The sequence below is a fragment of the Molossus molossus genome, unplaced genomic scaffold (assembly GCF_014108415.1).
Source record: "Molossus molossus isolate mMolMol1 unplaced genomic scaffold, mMolMol1.p scaffold_m16_p_1, whole genome shotgun sequence".
Taxonomy (NCBI): domain Eukaryota; kingdom Metazoa; phylum Chordata; class Mammalia; order Chiroptera; family Molossidae; genus Molossus; species Molossus molossus.
Window position 1 is genome coordinate 174256539 of NW_023425344.1, and position 18810 is coordinate 174275348.

Genomic DNA, 18810 nt, shown 5'->3' on the forward strand with positions numbered 1-18810 from the left:
CCTCGGTTGCAGTTTGTCCCCGGCCCTGGTTGGTCGTGCGGGTGGCAGCCACTCGATGTGTCCCTTTCACATCGATGTTTCTCTCTCTCTCTCTCTCTCTTCCTCTCTCTCCCTCCCACTGTATCTGTACAAAAAATGGAAAAATGTCCTCAGGTGAGGATGAAAAAAAAAAAGATCAGTAGACCAAGTTTATTTGTATTCATTTTATTTGACTTTCTCATTGGTTTCACACCCAAAGAACTAATCCTACAAAAGCAATAAAGCACCCCTCTAAATTAAAGTCAAAAGAATTTTTAACTTAAACTCCTACTTTAAACTAATTTTAAAACATAATTTATTTCTGGAAATTTAAAAGGGAGATTATGTTTTTCTTTATTAATTGATTAATATGCACAGTAAAAGTAAGTTACAAAACTGTACTTTGTTACCACTAGGTAGCTAGGATATTTTAAATTATTTACAGTAATAATAATAAAAAAAGACTAGAAATTTTTTTCAATAGAAAAAGAAAAATATATAAAGTACCAACACTGGCCTTTCGTTGAAAGAACATGAGTCATCAAGCAAAGTTAGCAGAGGAAACAAAAGGTTACAGGGAACGCAAACATTTAACATTCACAAATACCGCATTGGCCACTTTAATCTACTCATTAAAAAAAAAAAAAAAAAAAAGCTTTCAAGAAAGTTCTCAAAAACCCATCTCAGTTTCCAACTGAAGACCATATAAGTGAAATATGATTTAAAAACCTTTAACTTCTTGTCCCCAGCCCTGGTTGGTCGTGCGGGTGGCAGCCACTCGATGTGTCCCTTCACATCGATGTTTCTCTCTCTCCCCCTTCCTCTCTCTCCCTCCCACTCTATCTGTACAAAAAATGGAAAAATATCCTCGGGTGAGGATAATAAAAATAAAAAAAAATAAAAACCTTTAACTTCTTACCTGATATAAGAAGAAATAGCCTGCAGTTTCACAAGTATACGAAGCATCTCCTGGAACCCCTAGACTTTTTTGCAATCGTTTGACTTCTTCTAAAAGTTCTATTCTTCGAGCCAGAACATAATTAACTCTTCCATACCTAAAAATGACAATTAAGCAAAAAGTTAAAATTACACAATGAAGAGACTTTCAAGGAAACTGTCAGCAAAATGTTAAGAAAAATCATATTAGAAAATACAAATAGTCAAATAAAAAAATACAAAACAGTTTATATTTAACTATAAGTAGTGGTTCTTGGGTCATTTCACACCAAAGTTACTTAAAGTGTACCCTATGGATCAGTGCAAATCTGCAAATGTGTTAATGGTCTATGAGGAAGAAAAACCAATGACACCACAAAATACACCATTTAGTTCAGCTATTAATTTTTTTTGCATAACAAGATCTTCACAAAGAAGCAAACAGTACAGTGCATTCTGGTACTAGTTCATCTCATCAGACCAGGAACATACAGTTTACAGACTGACTGCTTTGAATAACACTGATTTATGCAGTGCTATTGACAAAAGTAGATTTGAAGGCTTTGAAATGTAATATCTTTTTATTTTGTCATCCTAACATGTGGCTTGGCAACTGAGCCTAGTAGGTTCACAAACACTTACTGAATGAGTAAGAAAACAAAAATTGGACAGTTATATATAAAATTTGGACAGAGATGTATAGTTAAGAAAAAAAAGTAGTGGAACCAGAATTGGATCCCAAAGCCTATAATACTCTTTCCATCATAACAAAGTGCCTCCTATAACCCTTTAATAATAAAAAAGATTAAAATAGTGTAAACACTGCAGTTCTCATGTTTAAAGATTTGAGACAGGAAGAGTCATGTTCCTGGCTGCTCCAGAGTTCACAGCTTCACCTTTGAGGCATCAAACAATGATCAAGAATAAAAAAGAGATAAGACATGGTCTATGTTTTCAAGAATTTTCCATCTTAGAAGAATAAAAACATTATAGCAGGTAATTCTTTTTCTGTGTGCTTATTTATAGTTTAAAACTTTCCCTACAATAAACACTTTCACAATGAGAAAAAAATTGGGAATGCTTATAAAGAATTTGTAATAAAATGCCAAAATCTTGTGATACAATGTTAAATTTATTTTTTAAAGTATGTTTTTATTGCTGTTTTAGAGAGAGAAGAAGGGAGAAGGAAAGAGAGAGAAACATCGATGAAAGAGAACCATTGATCGGCTGCCTCCTGCCTGCCCTACACTGGGGATCAAGCCTGTAACCCAGGCTTGTGCCCTGACCAGGAATTGAACCAGTGACCTGTTGGTGCATGGGATGATGCTCAATCCATTGAGCCACACTGGCCAGGCGTACAATGTTAAATTTAAAAAGCAGTATACAATGGAACTCTATGTGAAACTAGTTCAATTATCTGTAAATCTAAATCTATTCATTTAAAACAGCAATGTAGATAATTATAAATAATAACAAGATTACAGCTGATTATTGAAAAAAAGATGATCAAGCACTTGTTTTGGATCAGTGAAATTATGATCACTCCCTCTCTACTGTCTTAATAGATTTAACATTTTTTCTTTATAAAAAATTATATTACTTTTATTGTGAAACAGTATTCACTATTTTTCATTTTAGTTACAACAAAGGGAGATAAATGAAAGAATATGCCCAATTGATCAAGCACACACTTAACAAGACCTGGGGCTTGGTTTGTGTATCAGAAAGCAAAAGTATTTTTTCCCCTAGAAACTCAGTAGTACCTGAAATCATTTTTAAATTCCTACTTCTGTTCCATTATAATATTCTTTAAAAATTAAAAATTCTACTGCAACACAATTATGATGACAGTATTTAGCATTCCATCAGCATCTATATATTCACTGACTTCGGAATTATTAGATTTTAGACACTAGCACTATCGTAAGTTAGGTTTAACAGGATGAAATACCCATGGGAAGAAGTCAAAGAGGTATCACTGGCTGATCCAAAATTAAGAATCTAGAGCCCCAAATAAGTTAATGTGTGTTGTTCTTTGCCCTCTGACTTTTTAGAAGCTAACAAATGTTTGGTAAGCTCTGTAATACAAGAACTAAAAGTAGATGCAACATAATAATTTAACACTCTTTTAGCTCTTTAGATGGCCGTGATCAATTTAGTCAAAGGTCATGTTCACAGCCAAAGGCTGTATTACATATGTGCAGCTGTTAATTATGCTTTCTGTCTAAAACTATGCTTTAAAAATGGATTTAAATACAAATGAAATGAGCTATTATAAAGCAACTTTGAAGGGGAAAAAAAACAAAATACTAATAGCAGAAGAAATCTGAGTGGAAAAATGTTATTACTTTACAATATGCAATATTAAACATAAAGTCCATCTAAACAGATAAAGTGCCTAAAATAATCCTTACAACCCCAGATTTTACATTGCCATTAATCCAACTGGTGCATAAGATACATGCAAAGGAGAGGGTTAACAATTCTTTTGTATACCATTTCAAAACTCATCCCAATTTGCTCACCTGCTGAAATCTTTCTCTGTCTCCAGCTCTTCTTCTCCATGACCAAGACGCAGGAGGTGGCGCTCATCAATGTCTAAAGCCATGATTTTCTCAAACAACTGGTTCAGGGCCTGGGGAATAGAACAAGAAGGATGATGGTGAGTCTTAAAGAATCAGTATTCCTTTAAAGGTAACAACAGCCAACATTAAGAAAGACAGAAGAGAATAAGCATTGCTCAGTCAGATAAGAATCAAATCAAAATACAAATGGAAACATCTTATATTAGTCCATGTACAATTTGAACAAAGTAATATTTTTATTGAATTCTGATATTTCTGTCTATGTATACTAGGCCAAATAAATAACTGGAAACCATAAAAATCATCTACCCACTAAATCTCTGCTTCTAATTATGAAGAGAGAAAGGTTTGAGCTCAGTTTCTATTTCACCCAAGTAATAACAATTAGTAAAATAATGAATAACCACAATAAGTTTCATTTTTTCTTTTTTTCTGAGAGAGAGAGAGAGTGCAAGAGCATGATCCCAAGTTTCATTTCATTCAACAAAATGTATGGGTCACAGAGAACTGAAAAATGTTTGTGGTTAGAGAAGGACTCTCAGGTGGTGAGTGTGGAGGTAGAACACACTGAGAGGACCACAGAGTAAAAGGTAAAGTGCATCAATCAAATCTTAGGCTGAGAATCTAAAGATCTCTACAAAACAATGAACATTCATTTATTGCAAGCTCTTCTGATGAAAACCATTCAGAAGTTACTCCCTTCTACCTATGAAATGTTCTTATTTAGGATTCCCTCAAGTCCTAGGACTTATTATCTAAACATCTGCAGTTATAAGGTCTTTCAGAAAGGGAAAAGTTTCATACTATGGGAAGAGACACTAATAAAGACATCGTTTAAAAATTAGCCCCCACTCAAACATCTCTCCTAATTCACCATCAGTTTAACTCTGCCCATCAAGTCAGCATGCAATCTCGCCAACATCCAGGTTATATAATGTAAATATAGATACAATTTGCTATAAAAATTCTGCCAAGTAGAGCTCAGAAACTGAAGAGATAAACATAAAATTTAGCCCTGGCCGGTTTGGCTCAGCGATTAGAGCGTCGGCCTGCGGTCCAGGTTCAGTTCCCGCTACGGTTGCGTACCTCAGTTGCAGTTTGTCCCCGGCCCTGGTTGGGTCGTGTGGGTGGCAACCACTCGATGTGTCCCTCTCACGTCGATGTGTCTCTCTCTCTCTCTCTCCCCCTCCCACTCTATCTGAACAAAATATCGAAAAATGTCCTCAGGTGAGAATAAAAAAATAAATAAACATGAAATTCAATCCAGTATTCATATAGTTTAGACTTAGTCTTTTAGGAATATTTGTTCTACCAGCAGAAAAAAATGCTACTACTACTTTTGATCTCTAGCTCACACACAAGATGAGGGAAATAGCAATTTAATCTAATCCAAATATTTGACTACACATCTAAATATTCTTTTTAACTTTTCCACAATTTGACTCCCTTTATTAGAAATAAAAGATTGTTTTTATATTTTCCTCAATATAGTCTGGTCAGGACAAGTGATAATCAAAGAGTAACTCAGTAACAAACACTACTACTCATCCGCCTTTCCTGGTAGCTGTGTACCTATGATCAGGTCTCACACACGTAGAAATCTCCATTGTGCTTTCATGCATTCCTGCTCCTTCTTTACCTCCCCACAGGTTCACTCTATGCATGTATGTGTACGTGTGTGTATGTGTGCATACATGTTCTCTCTCTTTCTTACCTGATTAGAATGAGTAACAATCAGAGTCCTCTGCTCTGGAAAATTGTGGTATATATTGGAAATGATCTGAACCGCCACATCTGTTTTTCCTGTACCTGGTGGGCCCACAACCTAAAAAGGAGATGAATACATAGCAAACTACTAAATAGAAATTCTAAAACTGAAAGATAAAATGTTTAAAAATCCACTGGATGAGTTCAATAGCATAATGGACCTGATAGAGTCTGTGAACATCAAGATAGATCAATAAAAATCACCCAACCTAAACAACAAACAAGAAAAAAGGATGAAAACAAATCATAATCAGAGCCTCATGAATCTGTAATACCAAAAGGTCTAACATTCATATCACTGAAGTCCCAGAAAACAGGGGGAAAAGTATACAGTACAGAAAAAGTATTTGAAGAAATAATGGCTGAAAATTTCCCAAATCTGGCAAAAGACATAAATCTACCGAATTAAGCTCAGAGAACCCCAAACAGAATAATTCCAAAGAAATCTATGCCCAGACACACTGTAATTAAATGTTTGAAAACGAAAGACAAAGAAAAAGTATTAATAGCAACTAGAGAAAAATGATACATTACATAGTAAAAGGAATTTTCAAATAACTGTGTATTTCTAATCAGAAACCATGGCAGCAAGAAGGATGTGAAATAAAATTTTTAAAGTGCTGACAGAAAAGAATTGTCAAAGCAGAATTATAAAGCCAGTGAAATTATCTTTAAAGAATGAAAGTGAATTAGAGACATTCTCACATGAAGAAATCAAAGATAATTCATTGCTAGCAGGCCTGCTCTTAAGAGTGGTAAAAGAAAGTCCTTAGACAGAAAGAAAATGATACTAGAGGAAACTTGAGATAAAGGATTAATGGTTAGGTATAATAGATGATTATTCTTCTCTGGAGTTCTTCAAAATGTTTGATGTTCACAAACAAAATCTGTAACATTGCCCGATGGCATTTTCAATGTATTTATAGACAATACATAGGACACCTACAATATAAAAGAGGAGTAGGTAAAGGAAATGAGGATCCTCCATGCAACTTAAGAGACAAATACTGATTCTAAGTAGACTGTGAAAAGTATGTATACTATAATTCTCCAGAGCAGCCATTAAAAAAAAATTATATGAGATGTAATAAAAGAACAAAATAGATCAATTTAAAAATGAAACTAAAGCCCAGCCAATGTGGCTCAGTGGCTGAGTATCAACCCATACACCAAGAGGTCGCTGGTGAAGGGACATGCAGGAGGCGGCCAATTGATGTTCTCCCTCATTGATGTTTCTATCTCTTTCTCCCTCTCCCTTCCTCTCTCTCCAAAATCAATTAATATATATATATGGAATTAAAAACTATCCAAATAACTCACAAGAAGGTATATGAAAGGGAAAACAGAAACACAAAACAAAAGGAACAAACATAAATAATAAAATGGTAGATCTAAATCTTAACACATCAGTTAGTTCATTACATGGGGTCTAAACACACCAATTAAAAGACAGAGACTGCCAAAATGGATAAAACAACATGCCTCAATTACATACTGTCTACAAGAAACTCACTTGAAATATAATAGGTAGGTTAGAAGTAAAATGATGGGAAAAGATATATCACATAAACACTATTTAAAAGAAAAGTGGGTATATTAATATCAAAGTAGACTTTAGAGCAAAGGAAATTACCAGTGATGAAGAGAGACAATAAATAATGATAAAAATATAAATTCATCAAGAAGACATAACAACCTTGAATGTGTATATTGAATATGTGTATATATATCATAAAACTTTAAAAATCTCTAAAGTAAAAATTGACAAAATTTAAAGGAGAAACAGACAAAAACATAATTATAGTTGGAGACTTCAATACTCCTCTCTCAGTAATCAACAGAAATATTAGGTGGAATATCAGCAAGGCTAGAGAAATACTGAACAATACTATCAAGCAATGAATCTAACTGACATATACAGGACACTCCTGCACCCCAAACAACACAATACACCTTCTTTTCAAGTGCACATGGAATATCCACCAAGATACATCATATCCTGGATCATAAAACAAACCATAACAAATTTAAAAAAACACAATAAAACCAAACTGAAATTACATGAAGTACATTCTCTGACCATAATGGACTTGGACCAGAAATCAGTAAATGGAAGATAACAGAAAATCTCCCAAAACTTGAAAATTAAACACAGATCAACATCAGTTGTCAGCAGATGTTTCTGTAAAGGTCTAGCAAGTACACAATTTAGACTTTGTGGCCCATACAGTCTCTGTTGCAAGTATTTGACCTCAGCTGATGTAGCACAAAAGCAGCCATAGGCAATACATAAACAAATGGGCATAGCTCAGTTCTAATAAAACTTTATTTATGAACACTGAAATGAGTAGCAAGGTCTCCATCCATATGCATTCAGATGCCACAAGTACTTAAATCAAGTTGGGCTTTTGTGCTTCAAATAGAACACACTACATAATCTGTTGTTTACTTCTAGCCTGAATCTGTAAAAAACGTGTAGCAATAATGCTCTTACCATAGTTAGCCCAGGCTGCATTCCAGCACGGATGGCCTCTATCTGTGTATGAGTGAACTGAATTGTATTACTGCAAATAAGAGTAGATTAAAGTTGGTTGAGAATACAAATGACACTTAGTAAAAATTTAGACAACAACAAGCACAGTTCTAAACATCTGCTCTGTATTCATCCGTTTTCCCAATCTCTTCTCCCCCTTCACGCTGGACCTTTGTGGATGTGGCAAAACTACATGGAATTGACCCTCTTAACAAACTTTAAATGTACAGTAAGTACTGTATCATTAACTATATGCACAATGCTGGACAGCAGATCTCCAGAACTTTTATATCTTACATGATTGAACCAATCTCTTTTGAATGACTCTTCACTCCTGCCCTCCCACAGACCAATTAAAACAGAATGAAATTTGTGGAAAGAAAAGACTATAGTTATTTTCCAATATACTTAGCTCATTCCAGACTTCATGTGGAGTGTTCAAGTCCTAGTTCACAATCTAATACCAAATATGACGCCCTTTATTAGCTATGGCACACCCATGAGTGGATGTTACCTGTAACACTTGGTCACAAAGTAGAACTCTGTGCTCAAGTTAAGGTGGCCCACTAATATTTATTTGTCATAGTATCTGAAAATGTTTCTTTTTAAAATATGGCTACAGAATGACCAAAAATGTCTGAGCAAATTCAGCCGATTGATAGACTAAAAGGAAAGAGGGTATAGCAACAGAAGTTAAAGAATCAGAAAATTAAAAAAATATTACAAATCCATTTTAAACAGCAAACAATTAGTTATTATTGTAATTAGCATCGATAGTAAAATTACCGTTTGGGTTGGTTGTAAGGGTAAGGACCCCGATTAGGAATAACATGAGGTTCAACAATTAAAGTCTTTGCCTCTTCAGTGTCTTCATCTTCCCCATCTACATCTTTCCTTTTCTTCCCTTTTCCACTTCTTACTGGAAAAGTTATTCTACGAGACCAAAACTTTTGTTCAGTTTTACAATTAACAATGATTCATCAAATACCTATCTTGTGCATGACACTGTACAAAGAATAATCAGATCAGTAAGAAACACAACCTAAAGGAACTTAAGATCTATACATAAATTTTGAAAAAAGTAGATTTAAAAGCACTAAAATATATGATAAGGGAAGAGTAAGTCATCTGACTAAGGGAAAATGAAAAAAGGAACATTTATATATTTATGTTACATGTAAAGGGCTATAAAGGGCTTTACACGCTGTCCTTGATTTAATTAGAATTAAATCAAGGGAGAGGTGGCCTCTAAGAGGACTTTCGGAGAATACAGACATACAGACATGGGAGGGAAGACACTCCAGGAAGAAAGAAGTAATAGCAAAGGGTCAAGTTTAAGAAGCCAGTTTTGCTGGCATGTAGGACACAATTTCTGGCTAGAGAGGAAGGCTGGAGCCAAGTACGACACCTTCGGAATATCAAGCCTTTAAGGCAGATGTTTCTATCTTGGAGTCAGAGATACCTTTGGGAGGCAACTCACCATAGGTACCTGGGAAAGTGAAAAAATAGTTAAACTAAAACATTAATTCTCTATGTGCCCTTTTTCCAGTCTTTTTTCCCATTCTGAAAGAAGATGATACCCACCAAAATACTAAGAAACAAAGAGGCTAAGAGGTCAGCCCTTATTTTGATAAGCAACAGGAAAAATCAGTTTTGATCTAGAGAGTGGAATGAATGATTCTAGTAGTAAAGCACGTAATAGGTCAAGTGAGGAGACGGGCAGGAATGACACCACCACCATAAAGATGGAAGGTGCCGAGGGCCTAGAGGTGGCAGTCAGGAATGACACATGAAAAAAATATCCTTAAGGCATAAAAAATATCCTATAAGACATAGCAAGACTTATAGGAGTGAAAAGGGATTGAAAATAATGCTGAGATTTCATGGCAGAGTAACTAGAAAATGATTTTGCCAATAACAGGATTTGGAAAGTATAAAGGAAGACTAGGTTTAGGCATTAAAAAGATGTATGTTTTTAATATTTAGAATGATTATATTTCTATTTAACAGTCAATTAAAATTGTATGTGCTGATTTCCAACTGGCAAAGTACACGCCTTTCCACCACCCACAGGTGCACTGTTGCTTTGCCACCAGCCCTCATGATGAAACTCAGAGAAGCAACTAGGCCTTCAGGTACTTGTCCTATTTCTACTTAAATTTTAACACCAATATTCCTTAAACATTAAATATAACTATACTGTAAATATTTATCAAAGGCAAGTAAGGTTAAAAAAATTCATTTTTTCTTAAAAACAAAAGAAAGTTTAAAATCACATGGCTACTTAGGAAATATACCAGACTATACATAATATGCACACATATTTCTTCAGTCCAATGCTATAAGTAAGTATATTTATGTAGTACTCTTTACACAAGCATTTACTGATCCCTCAAAAGACATGAAGCTACTTTTATTGTGGTTCAAAATAACTACAAAAAATTAGAACTAGAGTCAAATAAAATAAATGTGTCCCAGTGAGTATATGGTGAAGGTACAGAATGCCTAAACAAAATCCAGATTTGATGCTCCAAACTTATTTTAGCTATAGTCCTAATGGCCTAATTCAGACTGACCACAGAAGGCTTGAAAGGAGCACATCCAGTTCTGACTTTACCTGAAAGGGGGTATCTGTAGAGCTGGGTCATCCACAGTTACTTTAACTTTATGACCAGGAAAGCTGGTTTTCAAATGTTCAATGGAGAGAAATGTATCATTGAAATCCAGGGTGGAAATCTGATTGGGCATTTTTGAATAATGTGCACTGCTTGGATCCCCGTAACCTAAAATGATGTCATGCAGCCAGGCAGGTACCACGCAGTCAGTATTCATCAGGTTCCGGATAGTCTCCAGCACAGCCTGCCCAGTAAAAGAACAGAAAAGGATCGTGTCAAGAAGACATCTCAAACATCTGCACTTCAGTGCAATGCAGAGCTGGCTGCGCTAATCCAGAATTCCTGAGTGTTTCAGGGCAAGAAGCTATTTTTTGCTGACAGGTGCTTGGCTAGACTGAATCAACAGCTATATTTTAAGCTGATACCATACACTGAGTTAAACAAAAGACCAAACTTAGCAAGAACAGTTTATCCGTCAGGAGTTCATTTAGACAGAATGTCATAAATGAGCTGACCACCTGACTTCTGTTGGGTAGGAGGAAAATCCAAGTAGGTCTACACAACAGCAAGAAAATACTAGGGAACAAACTCTTAAAGAAAATGCTTCCTCTTAGAAACTACTGGAGTTTTCTCCCCTTTATAATCCATAGTTCCTCAATGCTAACAACACACACAACCAGAAGCACATTAATATATGCCTAAATTGTGAAACACGTATTAAAATGAGCACTGTTAGAAATAAGAAACAGCCCTGGCCAATTTAGCTCAGCGGTAGAGCATCAGCCCACGGATCAATAAGTCGCAGGTTCAATTCCGGCCAAGGGCACGTACCTTGGTTGCTGTTCGTCCCCGGCCCTGGTTGGGGTCGTGTGGGAGGCAACTGGTGGATGTGTCCCTCTCAAGTCAATGTTTTTCTCTCAAAATATCCTCGGGTGAGGATTTAAAAAAATGAAATAAATAAAAAATAAAGCGAGAGTGGCAAAAATAAAATCTCAAATAAAATTTCAAGATGAAAGAATTAAGTCTACAATAAAAGGTTATTACAGTTGTTAATACATATATTAAGTCAAAAGTAATTACTAAAAGTCAAGGCAAATTCTTGGATTTTCCAATGAGTATTTCAACAAAGTGATCTATACCACCTATGTAAATCAGAAGGCTAAGCTATTAATCTCAAAGACTAAACCAAAACAGCCATTTTTAGATTGTAAATGCTGTTCAATCCAACAAGATAACAAAATAGCAGGCTAGTGTATATAAATCATATGCTACCACACTGCCTTGTTCTATTTTCTTGCACTTATCTCTACTTAAAATTCTCTTATTCATGTACTTGGTTTCTGGTTTACCATTTGCCTAATCACCACTAGAATATAATTTCCATGACAACAGGGATGTAGGACAATTTAAATACGGGACGAGTAAATGGATGAATGGACGAATGGTTACGTTCACATGATGAAGATGAGAGCTCTCCTCTGTAAGGTAACTATGATTCTAGTAGGGAGATAAAATATATCCTTAACAATGCTACAAAGCAGCAGAATGTGGCAAAAAGTAAAAAATATTACAATAGGAGCACAATTTGAGGTAAGAGAGATGGGTGTAGGGTAGACTTTTGACATTGGAAAAGGTTTCATGGAGGAAATGTGGCATTTCAATTGAGTTTAAGTGAAGGATTTGTGAAAAAGCCTTGATTTATGTCATCATTAATGTAGTCACAGAAATGTTTTGAGAAGGCAGAAGTCAAGTATCCAGAATAGGACAGGCTGTACAAACAGGAAGAAAGAGAAGAAAATAAATGAGGGATGATGCCCAGGTATAGAATGAAAAACCAAAAGATACCAGAATAGCATTCTTCCTTGCCCAAACATAGGCGAGTTAACCATCCCTCCTTTTCCTCAGAGCGGAGCCTAAATGCCTCTTGGAACTTCAGGACACTTTTACCTGCATCCTCCTTCTGGCTTTGGCCCCTTCTACGCTTTCATGGTAGCTATTTGTCTACATTTCTAACTTTCCTTATTAATAGTCTAAGCTCCCTAAAGGGATCAGCTGTGTCTTACTCATCCTTATTTGCTCCATATAACTCAGCACAATACCAGACACACAGTAGGTATTTCAAAAAATTGTCAAAGGAATAAAGATAAGAAACTTTTCATTTTAGTAAACTGACTGAAATTCAATCATTACCAAGAGAAACAAAACAGATACAGACAAAACAGAGACCTGCCCTCATAAACCTGCATTCTAATGTCAGAGAAATAACAATATAAAGTCATTCTGAAGTCAAATAAATAGCATATAATCATTGGGAATAAGGGTTATCTGGGAAAATAGTAATTAGATAAAGAATGATGAGCCCTGGCCAGTTTGGCTCAGCGGTTAGAGCGTCGGCCTGCGGTCCTGAGAGACCCGGGTTCGGTTCCTGCTAAGGGCATGTACCTCGGTTGCAGTTTGTCCCCGGCCCTGGTTGGTCGTGTGGGTGGCAGCCACTCGATGTGTCCCTTCACATCGATGTTTCCCTTTCTCTCTCTTCCTCTCTCTCCCTCCCACTCTGTCTGTACAAAAAATGGAAAAATGTCCTCGGGTGAGGATAAAAAAAAAAAAAAAAAAAAAGAATGATGAGAAAGGGAGATGTTACTTTAGATAAGGTTGCCAGAGAGGGTTTCTCTCAGGTGGTGACATTTAAGCAGAGCTACTCATACAAAGCAAGGGCACAAACCCTTTAAGTCCCCAGGGGAAGACTGTCTAGGTACAGCGAGCACCATGTGCACAGGCTTGTATTATTGAAGATCAGCAAAAAGGTCAGGGTGACCGCCATGGAGTGAATAAGGGAAAAAAGTTAGATAAAGATGTTGGGTTCTGGCCAGTTTGGCTCAGCGGTTAGAGTGTCGGTCTGAGGACCAGAGAGTCCCGGGTTCGGTTCCCGCTAAGGGCATGTACCTCGGTGGCAGTTTGTCCCCAGCCCCAGTTGGGGTAGTGTGGGTGGCAGCCACTCGATGTCTCTCTCACATCGATGTGACTCTCTCTCTCTCTCTCTCTCTCTTCCTCCCTCTCTCCCTCCCACTCTAACTGAAGATAAATACAAAAGAAGAAAAAAAAAGATGTTAGGGAGAGAACCAGAAAACAGTGAAGGGTATCAAATTATGGTGACAACTCTCCCCTGTGATAAGAAACCATTAAAGAGTGCTGAACAGGGGTACCAGGTATAACTCATATTCAGTCACTATGTGGAGAATGGTCCAAGGGGAAGAGCAGTCACGGATGGAAGCAGAGACATGAGAGAGGAAGGTGTCCTATACATGGCATCAATGGAGGTGGTACGCCAATCAAACTGATTGATGAACTGCATGCGGAGTGAGACCAGAGAAATCAAGGGTATTTCCAATGTTTTGTCTTCAACAACCCCAGTGTGAGATGGGGAATAAATTCCTTTGTATGTGGTTTTCTTTTTCAATTACAATGAATAAAAAAGTGATAAAGCCCTGGCCGGTTGCTCAGTGGTTAGAGCGTCAGCCCGCACACCAGAGTGTCCTGGGTTTGGTTCCTGCTAAGGGCACGTACCTCAGTTGCAGTTTGTCCCCGGCCCCGGTTGGGGTCATGTGGGTGGCAACCAGTCGATGTGTCTCTCTCACATTGATGTTTCTCTCTCTCTTCCACCCTCTCTCCCTCCTGCTCTATCTGAAGAAAAATGCAAAAATGTCCTCGGGTGAGGATTTAAAAAAAAATAATGTGATAAAGTTTGAGAAGCACTGCCTCTGGTGGAGAAAGAACAGCACGGCACTGTGCAAAAGCTAGTTTCACCGAATGCCGGAGCTGCTCGACGAACTCTATAAACAGTTTCAAATAAAACATTTTACCCCTCTCCCTCTTATAGAAAAAAAAAAATTTAAATCACACTTTACCACAACTCCCCATAGAAAATTATTATTAAAACTCTCTAGCCCCAAACCTCCCTTTTCCCACTCATAAGGAAAGTATACATATAGTGCATCCTAGAGTAATTCCAAGCCCTAAGGTCCCATATCAGTATTCTCAGTGATTTGAAACTACACCTACTTTGATTCATAAAAGAAGTCTCAGTAACCAAATAAACAAGCAGTTTTTCCTCACCTCATATTGAGGCACAAACTAAATATCTAATATACAAAAAGCAAGGAAGAAGGCTGACCTTTAAATAACACATGCCCCAGCTGGTGTGGCTCAGAGGTTGAGCGTCAACCCATGCACCAAGAGGTCGCTGGTTCAATTCCCAGTCAGGGCACATGCCCAGTAGATGTTCTCTCATTGACGTTTCTATCTCCCTCTCCCTTCCTCTCTCAAAAAAAAAAATCAATAAAGAAAAAAAAATTTTTAAATAAAAGATATGCTCTTGAGCTCTAAGTGGTAAACTTAAAAATTAAAATAAATAACACATGAGTTAATTCATATTTTAAGTTTCTAAATTTATCAAAAGACAAAACAGGTTTAGCAAATCAATTCCCTTAAGTTTCTATATTTAGCCCTGGCCGGTATGGCTCAGCGGTTAGAGCATCGGCCTGCGGTCCGGAGAGACCCGGGTTCGGTTCCCGCTAAGGGCATGTACCTTGGTTGCAGTTTGTCCCCGGCCCTGGTTGGTTGTGCGGGTGGCGACCACTCGATGTGTCCCTTTCACATCGATGTTTCTCTCTCTCTCTGTTCCTCTCTCTCCCTCCCACTCTATCTGAACTAGGAATGGAAAAATGTCCTCGAGTGAGGATGATTAAAAAAAAAAAAAAAAGTTTCTATATTTAATCTAAGAGAACTGTTTAAAATAAAAAAGCAATGATCCTTATTTTCTTGACAAAACATTTAAACATAGTATCTACGTATCTGTCTTAAAAGTTTTTCAAATTATGCACTATTTTTAGTTATATAGCCCTAAAATTACCTTAAAGTTATTTTCCTTTGGTTTTCTCCTCATTATTATGTTGAAAGTTTCATACACATCTTCTGCTCCATTTTGTATAGTACTGGTCATATCTTGTTGATACTGGTTTGGATCCAGAAACACTCTAAATGTCCTTGACTCTCCTCTAAGATTAGGTCTGGGTTCAGGGCCTAAACATTTTGAAAAAGTTTGTTAAACAAAATATATATTTTTCAATGATCAAAGTAAGTTAGCAGTATTCCTTTTCTAAAAATGACGAGTAAACTGTCCAGACTTTACTCCAGCCATTCCCTGGACTAGAATGTTTTCCACTCATCCACTTCAAAGTCCAGAAAGCTGAAAATACTCTTCTTTCTCTGAATTCTTACTATTTCTTCTTGGAACAGTCATGTAATGTTTAAGACGCAATGCTAGGAACTCCAGTTATCTGTATACAACCTCAACTAACACTGGAGCCTTGGAAGTCAAAGAACTGCTTTCGTCAGTCACTCACAGCTCCTACTACTGTCTTACACAGAGTAAGCACTTGGCTGATCACTCTTTTTATCCTTCCACATTCCATACCCAGCATCACTAGACTGAAAGGAAATTTCATATACTAATGGCTGAAAGCTCAGAGGCTTTTTCTTTTTGTCTTAGACCTCCAACTCTGGTCCCACTATATGGCCTTATGTTTATCCCGGCTAGCCTCCATTCCCTTCTCCTATTTTTCTTTTAGTCTAGTGATAAAAGTGGCCTAATTATCAGCATTTTAGCAATGATGCAATCTTGAAATCACAGGTAATAGAAGCTAATTCAAGTTCTACAAGAAGTTTAATAAACAAATTATAAAACAAGCACTGGATATGGATGCAGTTATAATTTAATAGTATGTATTACCAAAAAAGTTCATTAAACGTAAGAATTTCAAAGCATAATTAGTAATCAGCCTAAGAACTCAAAGAGCTGACTTCCTGCAAGGCAATGTTTCTACATGGGTAATGCTGGCATCCCAGGCAGGGCAACTCCTTCTACAAAATAGCTCTGCTTACATGCTTAGCATCCTTGGTCCCCAACTGGCAAATACCAACAGCTCACCAGTCCCTACCCCTGCCCCAGCCCAGTCATTTGACAACATAAATACAACTACATATTTCAAATTGCAGGGTAGTGCTATTCCTAATTGAGAACCACTCCTATAATGAATCAAATCAATAAAACTTAGAAAGGAAAATTTAGACAGATATATCACTGAATAACTAACTATAAGAAGTTTTGTAAAAGCAATATTGTAAAATACTATAAAAGGTAGGTTTAAATAAAGATGATTTCAAAATATCTTGTCCTTTCCAGTATCTAACACAGAAGTTTAGAAATCATATTAATTATTTCTAAAACTGGGTGGTAGGTACTCTACACATATTTTATATTTAATCCTTTGTGTCAATTTAGTATATAAAACTAAAAATAATCACCTAAGACAAAAAAAGGCAAAGAAATTTATCATTATGCACACACACTCTTTCAAAAATATAGATCACCATACCGTCTTCAATGACACGTCCTTTATCATCCAGCATGCCCTGGATTTCACAGCCTCTGACGTAAACCAGGCCAACCTGCTCGATAAAAGGTCTCCTTCGGTCAAACTTGGTACCATACGGTTTTGTGGGACGCACAGTAATTAGAAAGCATACATCATGCTTACGAAGACCTGGTAAAACAAAAAGACATTTTCACTTTTATCAGAATGTTACTGTTTTCAGTCTTCTGTTGGCAATTTCTTATCTCCTTATCTTTGGAGTAGAGATATAAAAAAAACATTTAAGTCTGGCCAGTATGGCTCAGTGATTGAGCGTCAACCTATGCACCAAGCGGTCACCCGTTCGATCCCCAGTCAGGACACATGCCTAGGTTGTGGGCCCAATCCCCAGTTGGGGGCATGCAGGAGGCAGCCAATCGATGTTCTCTCTCATTGACGTTTCTCTCTCTCTCTCCCTTTCACATCCTCTCTAAAATCAATAAAGGGAAAAAAATAAATTAAAAAAAGATATAAAATACCAGAGGTAGTCAATAATTGTATTCATATTGTAATACAATTGTGGGCTTTCCTATAACCTCTAATACTCAATGACTGACAACAGTAATTAAGATAAACGTTTCTTTATATTAAAATCTGAAACCTTTATGCCATGAATACATTACTAATTATGTTCTCCAAGTCACACTACAGCTCCAGAATTGGATGCTCATCTTCGTTCTTATTTTATTTATTTATTTAATCCTTACCCGAGGATATTTTTCCAAATATCTTCAGATAGTGTGTGTGTGTGTGTGTGTGTGTGTGTGAGAGAGAGAGAGAGAGAGAGAGAGAGAGAGAGAGAGAGAGAGAGAAAGAAATATATCGACTGGCTGTCTCCCACATGACCCCGAGAGAGAGAGAGAGAGAGAGAGAGAGAGAAAGAAATATATCGACTGGCTGTCTCCCACATGACCCCGACCAGATTAATGTCCTTGACCAGAATTGAACCCACGACTCTTTGCTCCATGGGCTGACGCTCTCACTGCTGAGCCAAACCAGCCAGGGCTTCATTCTTATTTTTAACATTCTTAATAAGTAACCAAAAATATGGTTGGCATATAATCCATCTATATCATATTTAGCAGGTTTGTAACATCAGTTTAAACTATCTACCAGTCACTCCAACAACAGTCTTAGTGTATTTCACCAAAAAAGGTCAACTCAAAAATAATCCATCAAAGCACAATAGCATTGTTTACAGACACCATCCTGAGAAGATGGCTGTGTGCATATATATATAGTTTCAGTTGGCAAATACGGAACATTTTTGTAAGTGAATGTCAAGAAATAGAAGACTTGTGCCAAAGTCCATGGCTTCTCAGTATCTGACCAAATGATAAATTCACCTGGAGTCCCTGCTCTATTAAAAGTAGACAGTGGAAGACAAGGGACATAAAATTAGATCACACAGCATACACTATTACCCAATTTAATCTTTCTTTCTTTCCTGATTTGATTTTGTTAGCCAGTGTATGACATAGATGTAAATTTAAACAGTCTGCTTGCTCATAACCTTGGTAACAAGATACACAAATCAAACCCACAATGTGAGTGTGTGGCTAACAGTGCTGGGACCACTCTGGTTTGTTTCAATATGGAGTGGGATTAAGAGTGTGCTAGAAATAATAACTCTTGATTCATAATAATGACTTTATTTCTCAACAAATTCTACGCAAAGGACACAGGAGGAGCAATGAGAACTAAAGGGAACTGTTCCACTGTGACTTGTATTGCCTGTATGACTTCAGATTGGCACGACTCAGTAAAATTTTTAAGTCTTGGAGCCACAGAAGTGGTCCTGAGACATGATTTAGTCTCTACCAATGTCACTTTTGGCATCACTGAGGGATGAGTGTCTGTTCCCTCCTAAAGCAGATCATTTTACT

General features: G+C 36.8%; 1 protein-coding gene across 5 annotated transcripts in view; it reads right to left on the reverse strand.

The window, feature by feature from the left end:
• AQR (aquarius intron-binding spliceosomal factor) overlaps positions 1 to 18810 on the reverse strand; it is a 90504-nt gene that overhangs the window by 25890 nt on the left and 45804 nt on the right. For all 5 annotated transcript variants that reach the window (XM_036259252.1, XM_036259246.1, XM_036259261.1 and 2 more), the window contains 8 exons: positions 16889 to 17056; positions 15364 to 15533; positions 10457 to 10698; positions 8626 to 8772; positions 7801 to 7870; positions 5254 to 5364; positions 3480 to 3589; positions 938 to 1073 (listed from right to left, as the gene is read on the reverse strand). In XM_036259252.1, the coding sequence (XP_036115145.1) occupies positions 938 to 1073; positions 3480 to 3589; positions 5254 to 5364; positions 7801 to 7870; positions 8626 to 8772; positions 10457 to 10698; positions 15364 to 15533; positions 16889 to 17056 (1154 nt within the window). The remainder of the gene's footprint in view (positions 1 to 937; positions 1074 to 3479; positions 3590 to 5253; positions 5365 to 7800; positions 7871 to 8625; positions 8773 to 10456; positions 10699 to 15363; positions 15534 to 16888; positions 17057 to 18810) is intronic.